This window comes from Sphaeramia orbicularis, chromosome 7 (assembly GCF_902148855.1).
Source record: "Sphaeramia orbicularis chromosome 7, fSphaOr1.1, whole genome shotgun sequence".
NCBI lineage: Eukaryota > Metazoa > Chordata > Actinopteri > Kurtiformes > Apogonidae > Sphaeramia > Sphaeramia orbicularis.
This window is the reverse complement of record NC_043963.1, coordinates 49,257,469-49,272,927: the sequence shown is the minus strand read 5'-3', so window position 1 is coordinate 49,272,927 and position 15,459 is coordinate 49,257,469. Positions and strand designations below refer to the sequence as shown.

The window sequence follows — 15,459 nt, the reverse complement described above, 5'->3', positions numbered from 1 at the left end:
CAGCAGTCACTGCCAAAGCATTCTGGGCATAATAATGTGATTGTAAGGCTATTGTATTCCAAAATTACTAATATCTCCCAAAATACTGGTCCTATCAACTTGCCATTTTTGCTAGTCCATTCCTTGACCAAAAATACACAAGTATGTCAAACTGCAGCAGTCAGCTCTTTTCGGATTTTGTGTGAATCCTGAGACACGCACGCACACAGAGGCCACTTGGCTTTTATGATATAGATGCATTCCCAGAAAAGTTGGGACATCCTTTTAGCTTACCTCTAATTTAAAAAAAGAAAAAATCTATTCTAAACACATCTATTTAACTGACAAAAGCACAAAGAAAAGACATTCGATCTTTAATTTTATTTTGTACAGTAAACAGTAAACAATTTTGATGCTTGCAAAAGACTCAGAAGTTGGGACTAAGATGCGTTTAAAAGTGTGTTACATGTCCTTTCCTTTTTATTCCACTTTTTAATTGTTTGGGAACCAAGGACAGTAATTGTTGGACTGGAACTTTTGTCCATTCTTGTGGTTTACAAGACTGACTTTGCTCAACAGTCTGTGGTGACTGATTCTCCTCTTTGTGATATCTATATATATATTCAATAGGAGGAAGATGTGGTGCAGAATGAGGACTGGTATTGAAAAAAAGAAGCCTGACATGCAAAACAATATGATTCTGGGACAGTTTTTACCCAACTGCCATCAGACTGTTAAACAAAAACACCCAATATCAGGGATAAATAATAATACTGAGTGGATCTCAGCCATACTGTGCAATATTGACTCTACCTGTAAACTTTAACATGAAGCCTGTACAATACTTGAGCCATATTCAGTGCATCAAACTAGTGTAGTTTTTATCACAGATTTTATAATGTGCATTATCTATTTATGAATATTTATATATTTTTTATACTATTTTATTCTGTCTACAAGTGCTTTTTATGTGTTTGCTTTCAGAGACCAATGCATTGTCATTGTGTTTTGCAGTACATCTATGATGTAATGTTTAAATGACAATTAAAGATTTTGAATTTGAATCTGTCTTGAAACAACTGTGGACTGCCAGGAAAAGATGTAGATTTCATGGTTACATACAGTAAGCCTCTGTAAAATTCCAATCTATTCTTCACATTCATAGCACTTTTACAGAATAACATCAGCTGTGTGGATGCTGATACAGCCTCAAACCACCACAGATGCTGCTTTCTCACCTTTTCCTGATAATAGTCTACATGTTTTTTTTGTTTCATCTTTATCACATAAAACCCAACACAGCTAAAAGAGGGGCTGGTCTAACAATTAACTAACAGCACAATTCCCAATGTCTGTTAGACCATTTGAGATGAGCTATATTACAGAAAACTCAACTATATTTGTGCACAGAGGTTGTGCATAAGGTTGTGTCTTTGTGTAATATCGTTTCAGATTGTATTTCTGGTTGTAGTAGTGGCCTGCGTTGCGGGACAGTGGTTTTCCTTCATCAAAGCAGTGCGGCAGATTCTCATGCAATCCTGTCTGAGGGCCTGAAAGACACACACACACATTCAACAGTGGTTTCTGCTGTTGGAGTTCACACCAGTGACGTGCAGTCAGAGGAGGCAGGGTAGGCAGAGCCTCCCTTGTCATTCTTGAAAAGAAAAAAATACTTAACCATAAAATATAATAAATGTTGATAGTTTTCAGTTGGTATGTCCTACAAACTCATTTTCCGTTCGAATCCATTATTATTATTTTTATTTTTATTTTTATTTATTTATTTATTTTTTTGTCAATTAGAATAGCAGAATTTCTGCATGCTCCGTTCAAATACAGGGAGGAGGCAGCGCTGTGCTGTGCCTCCCGCAGAACTGTCTCCTCCCGTCATGAACTCTGCTTAAAATATTGTGTCGCTGTCCCTCTGTATATCGCAGTTAAAATGCTTTCAAACACTCTGATTATATGCTCTATCTTTCCATAATCTGCATAACATATGGAATGTATTTCTGTAATGTGTTTAGGCTCGCAGATTAATCAGAAAACCGCAGTGAAAAAGTCACTAGGGGAGGCAAACAGTACCCCTGCCTCATGACAGATGGCGCCTGTGAGTCCACAGATTCATGCTTATAATCTTCGTTCTTTTTTATACACTTTAATTCACCTCATCAAAAATGGAGAATTACATTTCATGTACAAATAAAGGTAAGACCATAAACTTTTTTTATTTTTAGTTTGAAATGGCTCTTTTTGAAGGTTTCCTGTTGAGTTCCTGCCAGTCTACCTATGCTGACTTGATGCAGAGCCCATATACCCAGGCCATTCCTTCTGCTCACTCTCTCTATTCCAGTTTCTCAGGCAGTGGCGATTTCTCATAGACTGCAAGGGAAGCCCGGCTTCCCCTAAAATTATGAAAATTAAATGGTTAAATATGTTCGGTTGTGTTGACATTTCATTGACCACAAATGTGTTAGAACACGTTCATCTCAAAGACGAGTTTGTTCAGAATCAGCTTTATCACAAATCAACGGACGCGATGTTGTTCACTTCTCATACATTCTCGTTGCGCTGTTTTTTCATTCGATCTCTGCTCAGTGCATTTGTCCGTAGACTGTGGGCGTCTATGGGCTTCAGTGGGACTGAGTGGAACAGTTGTTTTCGTTGCCTCAGAACTGGACAGTAATTGGATAAATGCCACGATGTTGTCCCGCCCCCGGACGCCGGACATCTCTGGGGGTGAATGGAGTTGTGGGCGGAGCTCGGCCGGGCTGGATGCCAGAATCCCACGTGCTGATTGGAGGATCAGTCGAAAGGCTGAATCCCGATTGATTGACAGCTGTTTTCAGATCTACTCCTTCACTGACACAGTTTAGTTTAATACCGTCGCACATTCTGCTGTGGAATCAGAGAAACCACTACGAAATGACTCGTTCATTTCTTGCACTGTAAATAAAACACTCATTGTACTTCCTTGTTTCAATTTGACATAATTTCAGCATTTTCTTGTTTCAGTTCCATAATTTAATCATTTCTTGATCGAGTTTAATATCGTTTTGTAGATAGTTAAATCAATCATACTGTCGGCTAGGTCGGAGTGAAAGGAGCATCTCTAGTTTAAAAAGGCTGAAGTCTAACACCCACAACACAATGGGCCAAGGCAATCTAAGCAGAGAGGACACTGGTCCAGTCCCTGGAAAAGACGCCTACTTGGTACAATAAGGTCACTGACCATTTTCTTGAAAAGGAACGGAGGGCCGAATGTATGTTTAAATAACTTGACAATTTTTTTTTTTTTTTTAATGTAAGCTGACAATGAGCTTCCCCTGTCTGAAAGACGAGCAGCCGCCACTGTTCTCAGGCCCCATATATTTGTAGATCTGGCTCTGAAAGAGTCAGTGCCTCCCCAGCCATGAACCCCACTGCACGTCACTGGTTCACACACAGAGGATTTCCCAAAATTCCTCAAATCTATTCATGCTATTATGTACTGTAAAATTCACTGGAGCTTTGCATCGAGAAAATGTTTTTTTTTTTTTTTTAAATGATTGTCAACTCTTACGTCGTTAGCATCATAGCATAATTGCCTAAGTCATATCTTTGGCCAACTTGTGATATCAACGTAACGTTACTTTCCTAACACTGCTGATTCATTTTATATAGATATCACAATTTGGCCAAAAATATGACTTAGGCAATTATGCTATGAGGCTAACGATAAGCCACATCCTGATCACTTTACATCTTTTTTTTTTAATTTTTTTTTATTTTTATACTTGCAACACACAAGTTGGAACAAAATCAGCAGTAACAAGTTTCCCATTCTATAAACTTGTCAGTCTCATTTTGGTTCTATTCTGACTTGTAATTTATTTTATTATTTTTTTTTAATTTCATTTATAAGATAAAAAGAAAGTCTGCATTTCATCTACATACCAGGAAACTGACCACATCATGAATGAAAAGGAGCAGAAAGAAAATATTTTATATGTTCTGCCCCTCTATAACAAAATACTTGTGTGTCAACACTTACCAATTCCAAACAAAACGTTGCAGACATCAAAGTACAAAATGAAGCTGGTCGGAGAAATAAAAGCTAAAAGAAATGTAAAAATCACAGGTATTAATTGTTATTGCATGCCAGGATATATCCCAGCTTTGCCTGATATGGGATTCTAATTTTACCCATTTGTTACAAATCTCATTTTTAGAAAAAATCAGTTAGTAAATCATACAAACAGTGAAGTCACTGTTTAACAGGACCCCATATCCTGTACACTGAAGAACCATTAAGCCATAAAGACCCTGTGATTCCTTTGTGGCAGTTCCAAAATTAATATTTCTCTCTATTTAAACTTTCTTAAGTGACTTCTCATCATTTATTACAATTTTATCATCTGTGTTTTACTTCTTTATTTTTTTAGTGAAAGTAATATATTCTCCTATATTTCATTTACTGATCATGTAGCAATCTCAGATTAAAGTTGTGGGTTATTATATCACAGCGAAAATTGAAGAGAAGGTGACTTTTTCCAGTAATGATATTAAATAACTGAAAGTAAAAACAAGTGTCTCCTTCCACTTTCATTTATCAAACTCCGTGGGTTTCACTGATGAATCAGTGTTGTAGAAGATGATGGTGTTTCCACGTTCACTGTGGAGCCTCTGAATGTCCAAATGGGTCATATCTGATGACCATGAAAAGATGACAAATTGCATTTTGCATGAATTGTTTCAACGAATTGATAGATTCAGTGGTTCAGATGTAATTACTCATTTAAGATTAGTAGATTATTTTCATTGTCAGTGGCTGTTCAGGTCTTCGAGGGTTAAATGTCAAATATACAAGCCATTCGTCTGCCCTCTCTGCTGCGGGGGGTTGGCATCGGTGGTAAAGGCACCCTCTGTCCAACTGGGGGCGGCCTTGGACAGCCACTTTCCGCAACCCTTGTCCTGGCCCCCCCCGCCACCACCACCACCACCACCACCCTCACTTGTGGGATCAGCAATTCAGATTGCATGCAAATCCAGGAGCGTCACTCTGATAGAGTGTGTGAATGCGTGTGAGTGTGTGTGTGAAGGAGGAAAAAAGAAGAGGGGGAGAGAGAAGTGCGGTTGCATTCCTGAAGAGAAAGATCCCTGCCCCTTCCTCTTCCTTCCTTCTATTTCCTCTCTTCCCCCCTGCTCTCCCACCGGCGGCGGCAGAGAGGGATTTTTAACCCGGGTTGCAGATGCAGAGAGCTGGGCTGCAGAGTGGAACTCACTGGTAGTCCGCAGCCAAGTTTACAGAAGGAGACTCGGCGCAAGAGTTAAACGGACTTTTTTGGAGTTTGTTCCCAAACGCTCCAGGTGATACAATTAATTATTATTTTTTAAGTAAAGTTGAACTTTTCGTTCTCATCCGTGTGGTGGCCATGGGTTCCCAGCGGACACTCCGCGCCGGCCGGACAGTGCTGCTCCTGGCGGGGTTGCTCGCCGCTCTCTGCGCCGCAAGTTGCCCGGAGAAAGACTTGGAAGAACGAGAAGAGGAGGCCAACATAGTTTTGACCGGCACGGTGGACGAAATCATTAACGTGGACCCGGTGCATAACACCTACTCATGCAAGGTAAGTGTTTTAACGCTGCTCCCGAATCGATCCAATGAAGCGTCCTCAGGAACGCTTTGCAACAAGGAAAAGACACCTGCTCTTAGACGAAAACTGAAAAGTCCAAGTATTAAATCCAAGTATTAACCGTCACGCTGCTGATTTGTGCTGTGGTTTTGTCCCAACTCTCATGGTGGCATCAACAGCTTGTTCCGAAAAATATTTCACAAACTCATTCATCCAGAAGGATTTGGCAGTGGATGCACGGACACTGACACTGAATCCCTTCAGAAATGGAGAGATGGCGTTTTTTTTTCTTATTTCTGCTTTCAAATTATATTTCAGTAAGGGAGGCCTAAGCGACCATGTAATCATCCCAAACATGTTTCTGCAGGAGGGTGGCCCCTGAGTGGCCCCTGGCTGAGCTGCTCCCATGATTCAAATGTTGAAAATCTACAACTGAAATTCCCCAGTGGCTGTGAAAGTGTCGGTCTTGGTCATGGTTTGTTCTGAAACGCTACTGGCTAAATACCATTACTTGTATCCTGAGGTAATGAAAGTCAAATTACGAGTCACTGTTTCTTTATCACATATAATAAGAGTGATTCACAGACTATCAAATTTGCTCAAAGCACAAAAAACACAATATTTATGGATGTGGTTAATCCACTGAAAGGATTTAAGAGACAAAAGTACTGACAAGTGATGAAACAATTAAGATTCATAGTCATGCATTACATTGTCATAAGTCACCCATGTGAACTCTGTGCCTGATATCAGACCTGATATTTTACATGTTCTGATTCTTTTAATTTTACAGAACAAGTAGTCTCCGTCTAATGGCCCTCTCATAGCAGCTGCAGTTAATGAAACAATCTTCTGTTCCACAAATACGTGAAATTTTAGTCAGGAAGTTGCTTTCCTCTGTCCCCATTTCTTGCCCATGTATTGTGAAACTTGCTTCTGCACCATCATGGACTTGCGGTAGACCACTCTATGATCTGTCAAAATAAACAAGTTGTGTTTGGTCAGCTCCCTTGCTGATCTTTTCCTCAGCGCCCACTTGCTTCCCGTCTCCTGGTGAATGAATGGAGCAGATTAGAGGCAAACAGCTCTCGTTCTGGAAACAGAAACCACCAGCGACTGCAAAAAAAGACAAAACAATTAACATGTAGTGGAGGGGCCATGTTTTCTCATGACTGTGCATAAAGCAGATAGGACTAGACTTGCATTATTGGTACATGTTCACAGGTTTTCACCTGGATGTTTTGTGAGATTATTTGCAGTCAACTGTTGGTCACAGTAAGTTTTGTAAAAATGAGGTAACACAGGTTGTAATAAAGTTTTGGTAAAAATGATTTCATTGTTTGATTGTTTCATTATTTGGCCTCTAAAATATTAATAAATTAATTCAAATATAGTGTGGGAATTCATTCTGCAAATTGCTGTACTTAAGCTGCTTTTTACGTCTAGTTCAGCAGCCCAAGCATTTGGTTCTTAGCAAACTAAAACTGTGATTTCTGTCCTCATTTTGATCCAGGTTAGGGTGTGGCGATACTTGAAAGGGAAATCCAACATCAACCGTGAAATACTCCTGGATGGTGGCAACAAAGTGATGATCGGTGGCTTTGGCAACCCGGGTATCTGTGACAACCAGGTGTCTACAGGTGACACTCGTATTTTCTTTCTCAACCTCGCCCCAGAGTCCATGGGGCCAGAACACAAGAACGAACTCATGCTCAACTCAAGTCTGATGAGGATTACCCTCCGTAACCTAGAAGATGTGGAGCACTGTGTGGAAGGTAAGAGGCCACTTTTCTTTTTTTTTTCGCCACTAGTGTCAACCTAATGGAATGAGACTTATGAGATCCAAATTACAGCACATGTTGTTGGGCGGGGTGTTACGCTATAAATGTTAACCATGTATGAGAGGTCATATTTCAGTGAATCAGAGCCAGGTCTTTTCTTTCTTTACTATGTGCAGACGACTAGAAATCTGGTATAGTATCCAAGCTATGGATTGAGGACTCACTGTAATTGTAAATCACTTAAAGCAGCAAGGATTTCATACACCACTAGCGGCTGATATTACATCGCTTCAGGGTGACTAAGCCAAAGTTTCCCAGAACTTCATGAAACAAGGACACCTGAATCACTACGTTTGCGTCGTCACTATGGTGAAGCTCCATTTCTCAGCCTAGGTGGGTGTGACCGATAAACACCTTCAGGACAGGGCTCAAGTGCTTTCTTTGACCTTTACACCTTGTTGCTGGCCTGTTTTATTAAGCCAGGGGTGGAACTGCATAGAGCTCTCACACACATTACACACCTTGACCAAAGAGCTTTTACAAGGAAGCGCAGTTTCCCACACTTTACTAGTGTCACACAGCTTCTCACTCTTCAACTCAGTTGTAAAAACAAACACATAATTGCTCAGTAACTATGCATACACTGAAAAAGGACAAATAATAGTAGATGTAGGCTATGAATGAATGGATCGAACTTGCCAAAATATGCAAAAACACTGAAAGTACTGTTGTTAGTTTTTTGATCTTACAGTAGTTTAGCCCTTTGACTGACTTACTAGAACAGAAGCTTTGAAAGAGTTAATTGAATACCTTTATTCCTCTGAGTCCTTATTTGGTCGGGAGGTAATTTGTCAGGCTCTTATGAGATGACCCATACAGCCATGACTAATAAATCTCCCCAACCGCCATTAACTGTAAGACTGTAGCAGCCTCTGCCCCATGCCAGCGAACAGTGAGCTTACTGCTGTTTAACTTTTGCTGGTGCTTGACAATGTTGGCAGCTGTTCAAAGTTTGACTCAAGCACTTAGACTGGCCAGGGAAGGAGCATTAGGGGGAAAATGATTCAGAGCACGAATCACCTTGCTGAAGGCTTTCTTGGGCACTGAGTGTCTCTGAGTTGTAGGGGTCTATATTCTAGGTGCTTTCCTCTCAACAGTTCTGGTGGTGGGGATGTTCCAATGGATGGAGCTTGTTTGCAGTGTTAAGTTGCATTTGGCACACACATAAAACTTCTTCTGTTTGTCTGTCCAGGCACGAAACACTGCACTGCTAACCTTTTTATTTAGCCCTCTTTTCTTCTTTTTGGACTCCTGTGGTAGAAAGGGGAGTTTCTTGGCTCAGATAAACTGTCTTGAATGTGCCTTTTTTGTTGTAGGGCTTTGTATTTGAAGAGGGTTTACTTCCCATAACCTGATTTTCACATATTATCTTACAGTTGAAGCAATAATGGTAAGCAAATACTGTACTTAAACAAGTCATGAGCTAAAAGTCATTTTTAAGTCTTTCTTTTTCAGATTGAAAGCAGCAGTTTTTGGTGTGAGCCTCTGGTGTTTCTTTTGCTTGACCATCCAATAACTATTATTCTGGAAGTAATGTAAAGTTCAATCACATCCATGACTGTATTTGGTTTTTAGGCAATGAAATTGGCCTCTGATAATTATCTGGCCTTGCTCCATCTGGAGGAGAAGAGCGTCAAGACATGTTACAGAGCAGAGTTTTAATTAAGGCAGTCAAGTAAGATCCCATCCGATCTGTGCAAGCCCTACTCCAGAGACTGTGGGATATCAGTGCAGCGGGACAAGACTCTACCTGCCGCGGTACTCATTGTACCCTCCTCTGCTTTCTCCTCATTCTTGACATTTTCGATAGTTAGGATATAGTAAGGAATGCCTGGCAGAGAGCAAGGTGGGGAGGTGTATTGTCTGAGGTGGAAGAAAAAAAGCTTTGTGTGAGTGTCTTGCCTCTGCAAATTTTCCAAAAAAAAAAAAAAAAAGACACTGACATAAGGGAAAATTAGATGAGTGATGCAGAATAAAGAAAACAGAGGGTTTTTGTACACGTGAGAACCTGGAATGTTGGAGATGTTGTGTTTGCTGTGGCATATTTTGTTTGGATCATCACCATGTAAGGATATTTCGGGGGCATTGGGGGCCACAGCCATTTCTACTTCTATTCTCTTCGCCTTGGGTGGTGGCACTTCAGCAATCACTTTGCTATAGGATTTCATCTGCCAAAGAGCAGCCCTCCACAGAGGAGTGTTTACAAGAGCTCAGTAAACACTTGCAGTGCAGACTACCTCTTAAAATGCTATACGCCATATTAACCAGCAAAAGAATGCCCCCTTTTTTTTGTCAATGCCCTATTGCTACTTGTCGGCACAGTTCCAGGCATTTTTTTGTGGATGAAATAAAAATTGCAAGTAGAAAAACAGCAAAAAGATCAACTCTCTAACCCAAAATGTACCACAGTCACATTCTTGACTCTGTACCTTGCAGGAGCTGATAAGAAAAAGGCCCTTAGGCACTGAATCTTTTCTTTGCTCCTACCAAAGCTACTATTCTTGAAATGCTGCTGTAGTCAACTGCACTAAGCGCAACTCTCAGATAAAGTGGCAGAATCTAACATAGCTGTCTTCCACATCTTCAGAAACTCAAATGAAGTCTTGATTCATGAAAATGAATGAAAATATGCAACAGAATGCCTTGTTCTGTGAAAAGTAAATACAGGGATGGCTTGGGTTGATTATCATTTCTGTTTTTTCTACCACTGATATGTGTAATGACAACAAAGAGTGAAGGCAGAGGTGTTTGGGGTCTGGAGGAGAGGAAGCTCATTTGATGGAGACGTGTTGAGCACACAGGAAGATCTTATCTGCCTAGCCGTGTTTATCAGCTGCTTTTGTTTCAGCTCTTGATGACTTGATGCCGGAGTTTTCCCCTCAAGGCCCTGAAGAAGAACAGCAACAAAGGGCTGTTTCTGTCTTGTGTCTTGATCTCTTCCTCTCATTCCCCCATTTTAAAATTTTTTTTGGATGTCTCTTTTTTAGTGGAGGAGAGATGAAGCAGTGCACATTCATGCTGCGACTGCATGAAAGGTTATTTCTTTGTCCTTTTAAATTCCACTCATATTGTACCATGTCTGTTTAAATACTGAGTGTGGCTAGTGGACTGAACTGGTTTCTACAATCAAAAGTTGTTACGAGATGTTAATGAGCTGCATTTTACTGCCCAGCATACCACTGACTCTTTATGATCTGTGTGTACAGCGGTCCAGAGGCTCGCTGGTAATGGGGTAAGCCATGCTTGCTAAGAACATGATGGGGGTCCTGATTTGCCAGCAGGTGGTCTTGCTTAATGATGGGCAAGCAGACAGTCCAGTGGAATGCTACTCAGGGTGGGTGGGATGTGGGATGACTGAGTCCCCCCTGCTCCCCCTCCCTCACTGCTGTTCTCCCTCCTGACTCAAGTTCTCCAGAGTGAATGAGCCAAGGTGGAAAATGCTGCCCCCTCCCCTCCTCCTCCCCCCAATTGTTTGTGCAAGGAGGAGGTTAAGCTAGAATTCCTCACCTGCACAAGCTCATACCTGGCTGCTCCGTCTCTTTTCTTCATGTTGTTATGTGAGGAGGTTGTGATGAAACAATAAAGGGAAAAAATAGAGGGCTGAATACTTCCATTCATCTAGTTGCAATTGTGCACATTTACGTTTGGCTTTCACATTTGACCAACAATAAAAGTCTGAAAAATGAAAGAGTTCATTTGTAGCTACCACTTAATCAGTGACCCAATCATTAGAGGATACTCATATTTTCCTTTACAGTTTTTTTCTCTAGCACAGAAGGCCATGTAAATCATGCCTATTTTGACATATTATGAATCTTACAAATTCTTTTTGATCACCAACACTGACGGTTTGTTCTTTCATGAGAGTTAAGATATTATGTTTTTTTGTGAGTTGAGGAAACGTTCTATAAAACAATCAACAGCTGAAGTTAATCTTATAATTAAAATACATCTGGCATTTCCGCTATGATTTCACCAACAAGCTACACAGACAGAATCAAACGACACTCTTGCTAACACAGTAACCTTCTTCATAATTCTCTATATAAGACGTATGGGTAATTCCAGAAAGAGGGATGAAGGGCATTTTATAGGAGCTCAGGAAAGTGTGTGGGAACACTCCCACCCACACCCAGGTGACTGAACTAAAGCACTGGGGTCTTATCCAGTCCATGTCTTTTGTCTTGCGGGAGTCATGAGAAGTCAAGAAGACTGACTTGTAAGATTTGGGTTTTTCTCAGGGTACTTGAATGGATTAGACTATACTCTGAGAGTGTGAGTTCATTTTCTTGCTATAAAGCTTTTCTTCAGTGGTTTACCCTTGGTAAATCTGTGTACCTTTTGTGGCTTATGTCAAAGTATTTATGCACTGAAGTGAACAGAATTGGACAAATGGAAAGGCTTGATGGAAGGCTTTGATGAAATAAACAACAAAGGCTCAGAAGGAGAAACGAGAGCAATGGACCTGTTTGCCAGCTAGCCCATAGTCTCCAGAGTTATTGCACATTTTAGATTTTAATTAAAAATGCGGGAGGGGTGAGCCTGCTTGGCATGGTGATAAAGGACTCCAAAATGAAAAAGCCATGAAAGATGGAAGAGAGCAAAGGAGGAACAGACCACTTAACCACAGTCTGTTCACCTTGGCTTGAATCCCAGCACAAACCAGGAGTGTATTACTCACATGCTGATAAGAATCCTAGATGGTATTGATAGTGTGCAAAGATACCTACATGTAGTGACATGCCTGTCATTATGTTTGAGATGTTAACATGTCCACAGTGTACACACAGACCTGTCTAAATATACTGTATATCTTATGAAAAAGCACCATATTCAATTACTGTTTAATTGAACCTAATGGAATTTATTACTCTTGCTTTGCTCAGTGCGAATAGAGATTATTTATTGCCTTGATTTCTAAAATACCTGTGCATTGTTTCATTTCTTTAAGTAGAGCCTGCTGTACAGTATATCTTAGCTAACTGCCCTAAAGGTGACACATTTGTAAGATTTTGCTTTTTGTTAACTACTTAGCTAGCTATCCTAAAGGTGACGCATTTATAAGATTTTGCTCTTTGTTATGTGAATGTTGAGGCAGAATTCAGCCTTTGGCAGCAGCAAGAAGAGGTGTTCTTTCTGTGGTTTTAAGAAACAAGTCATCATTACTATAATTACTGTTGTTGTTCTGATCAAAAAACTTGTCAGTCAGCCAATGACACTTGTACAAAATTCAACCTAAAATTGTTCATATTGGCTAAAAGCATGTAGAGATATTGCCTTGAGTTGTTGAGTCGATGAAAAGAACTGATGTCTTCAAGTGATGACCCTCCTGAAGCTGACAGGAAAGTGTAATGCTGGATGGTCTCAAAGCCTCAGATTCTTCTTTAGTTTTAGAACTAAAAAGTGGAATTGACCAGGGAGCCTCTGTTCAGGGACTTGGATGTACAGTGACCTGGAAACCTTCCTCTTCTCTGTCCTAGACATAAAGAGCTCAGAGCAGCAGTCTGCATGAGATCTGAGCTTTGGGGGAACTGGAACTGTGACAAAATTCTTCTTCTAACACCACATTTCTGAAACAGGGCAGCTGTGTGGCAACAGCAGTTACTTTCTGTCAACATACTAAAAACGTCAGGTTTAGAGAAAAGTAAATTGGAAGTACATGAGGGATAGCACAACTGTTAACGTGATTTGTTTTAGGTCTGGTGAGCTGTCACTCCAGAGCAGCTCAGATCATCAAATCACAAGGGATGGAAATTATTTTAACTTTTTTATTAATATTCTTTTTTGTTATGGTATACAAATATTTGCACTTGAAATATTTCTAAAATTTTAACTTCCTGGTTAATGTTAAAAACCTCTGTAGGCTGGAAATGCACTGACCCTGTTAAATCAGACCTATCTTTTGATTTGCACCTGTTGCTAGTTTGGATATAATCCCTTGAGTACTACATCTAACCAGATGTTAATAAATGTTTGTTTCTATCATTATGGCTTTTATTTATTTATTTATTTATTTATTTATTTGCACATAATAAAAACAGCAATGGAAAAAACAACAACATTCAAACAAGTAACAAAATTGTGCAGGAGAGGTTAGAAGCCAAAAAAAAAAAAGGCTTATATGAATACCTCCCCCGAAATGAACAATGCACATTAAGAAGCTGATCTTTTGGTGTGTGCTTGTCAAATTTATTGTTTTGTATCTTCCTGTAAGTTAACAGTGCTAACTTATAATATTCTTTGTCAGCCTTCAAATTGTAATTATTTTCCTAATCCATCAAATGTATACAATTAAATAACTAAATTCATTATTTAATATCCAGCCTTAACCCTTAAATGGTTCACCTACAATGCGGTGTTAAGAAATAAATGTAATAAACACAAGACAATTTACTACTAAACTAATTGCTCAAACTAGAACTAACTAATGACTAGTTGACTAGGAAAAACTTTGGTCTGGGGAGTCCCTAATACAGTACTTTACAATTTGGCTCATACAGGAAGTATGCAAGCCGTGACAGCTGGGGGTCCTATGCTCAGAAGAGAATGATGGGATGTAAATGCTCTTCGCATGCTATTTTTCACTTGTGCAACAGCCCCAGTCTCCATAGCTTCCTGTCCTCCCCCTCATCCAACTCCCTTTCCACAGGTCATCATGGCTGAACGAAGCATGACGAAACCCTCTTTCCCATGTGACTTGTCCTACATGTTCTCATCTCCCTGTCAGTATCTGTACATTTTCGTCTCACCATCAGATGTCATCCTCACTTGCGTTCTCAGAGGCTGATGATGACCTGCATATATGTGTCTCTCGGTTTTCTTAAATTTGGAATTCACATGGTGTATATGACAGTATATGACAACTTGCTTGTTGCTCAAACTAATCAATCAATTAACCCTTCAACACTTGTTAAATTCCTGCCGGATCTTTTATTTCATCCCCCCCATCCCCAGCCTCTTTCTTTGCTTTTCTCACAGTTATCATCCACCTCTTCCCACTGTTCTCATCTCACTGTGCTTCCACCTGTAATTACACTGGAATCCCATGGCCTGTAAAGCTGTCATAGTCCTAACAACCAGGTGCAGTTTCTGCAGACCTGACACCAGCAGCTGATCTAATTCCTGATCCCTCTCTCTGTCTCTTGCTGCATCCTTTACAACTACTTGAAAGATAATTCCAATTTCTTATAACTTTCTATTTTTTATTTTATTTTTGAAATCTTTTTTGCTGTTGTTATTTTTGCTTGTAATGGTTTATTGTCCTTCTTCTGAGATATGAGCTGTAATGTCTGCAAATATTCTTTAGAATGTTTATATATGTGCTTATTTAAAACTGCTTTAGATGAAATTGTGTTCGTATATTGATCAAGGAGACTGTAACAGGATACTCAGCTGTTGATGTAAAAATCATAAGCTGTTATGAGCATTAATCCAGTAAAGATTAGTACTACAGAAATGTGAAGCCATCTACGTTGTTGGAATACTATAACATGAGTTATGGAATTTCTGACTTCTTGCTGCCAGAGATAGTCTGAGAAGTCTGCCGGGACATGAAACCTGTCAGGACCACCACCCCCCCACCCCACCCCCAGTCTGCTTGCCCTCCAGGATGACAGATTTGTCTGGCTGGAGGGAAGTGCTCAGCTCAGCCTGCCCCTGTTGTTTTAGCCAACAATGGCAAGGACGTGATGGCTTTCAGAGACAAACAGAGATATCTGGCAGAGGATGTCTCACTAGCTTGAGCATGTATGAATACACACATCCAGACACACACAAACACATGTGAATCCATGTGTTAAAAAGGACATTTCATTCATTTTCTTGAGACTTGGCTTAACCTTAACCATGACCACTAATACCTATAGTTCAGAATTCATTATTAAAAAGACTGTTAATTTAAAAGAATATCATCCAATTTCTGTGACAAGTTTGATTAATCCCCAAATGGAACTGTAATTCTGATGCCAACTCCAACTCTGACCATTAAATGGTTTTAACTCTCACACTTAATGTCCTGTATTTTGTCCCAA

At 40.0% G+C, this 15,459-nt stretch overlaps 1 protein-coding gene across 2 annotated transcripts in view; it reads left to right on the top strand.

Moving 5' to 3' along the window:
• The first annotated feature begins 5,016 nt into the window (after positions 1 to 5,016).
• The window catches only part of agrn (agrin), a 390,721-nt gene continuing 380,278 nt past the window's right edge, over positions 5,017 to 15,459 (top strand). The window contains exons 1-2 of one of the 2 annotated variants that reach the window (XM_030138396.1): positions 5,017 to 5,582; positions 7,102 to 7,363. In XM_030138396.1, the coding sequence (XP_029994256.1) occupies positions 5,391 to 5,582; positions 7,102 to 7,363 (454 nt within the window). In that variant the 5' untranslated portion in view covers positions 5,017 to 5,390. The remainder of the gene's footprint in view (positions 5,583 to 7,101; positions 7,364 to 15,459) is intronic. The other variant, XM_030138397.1, reaches the window with a different exon arrangement.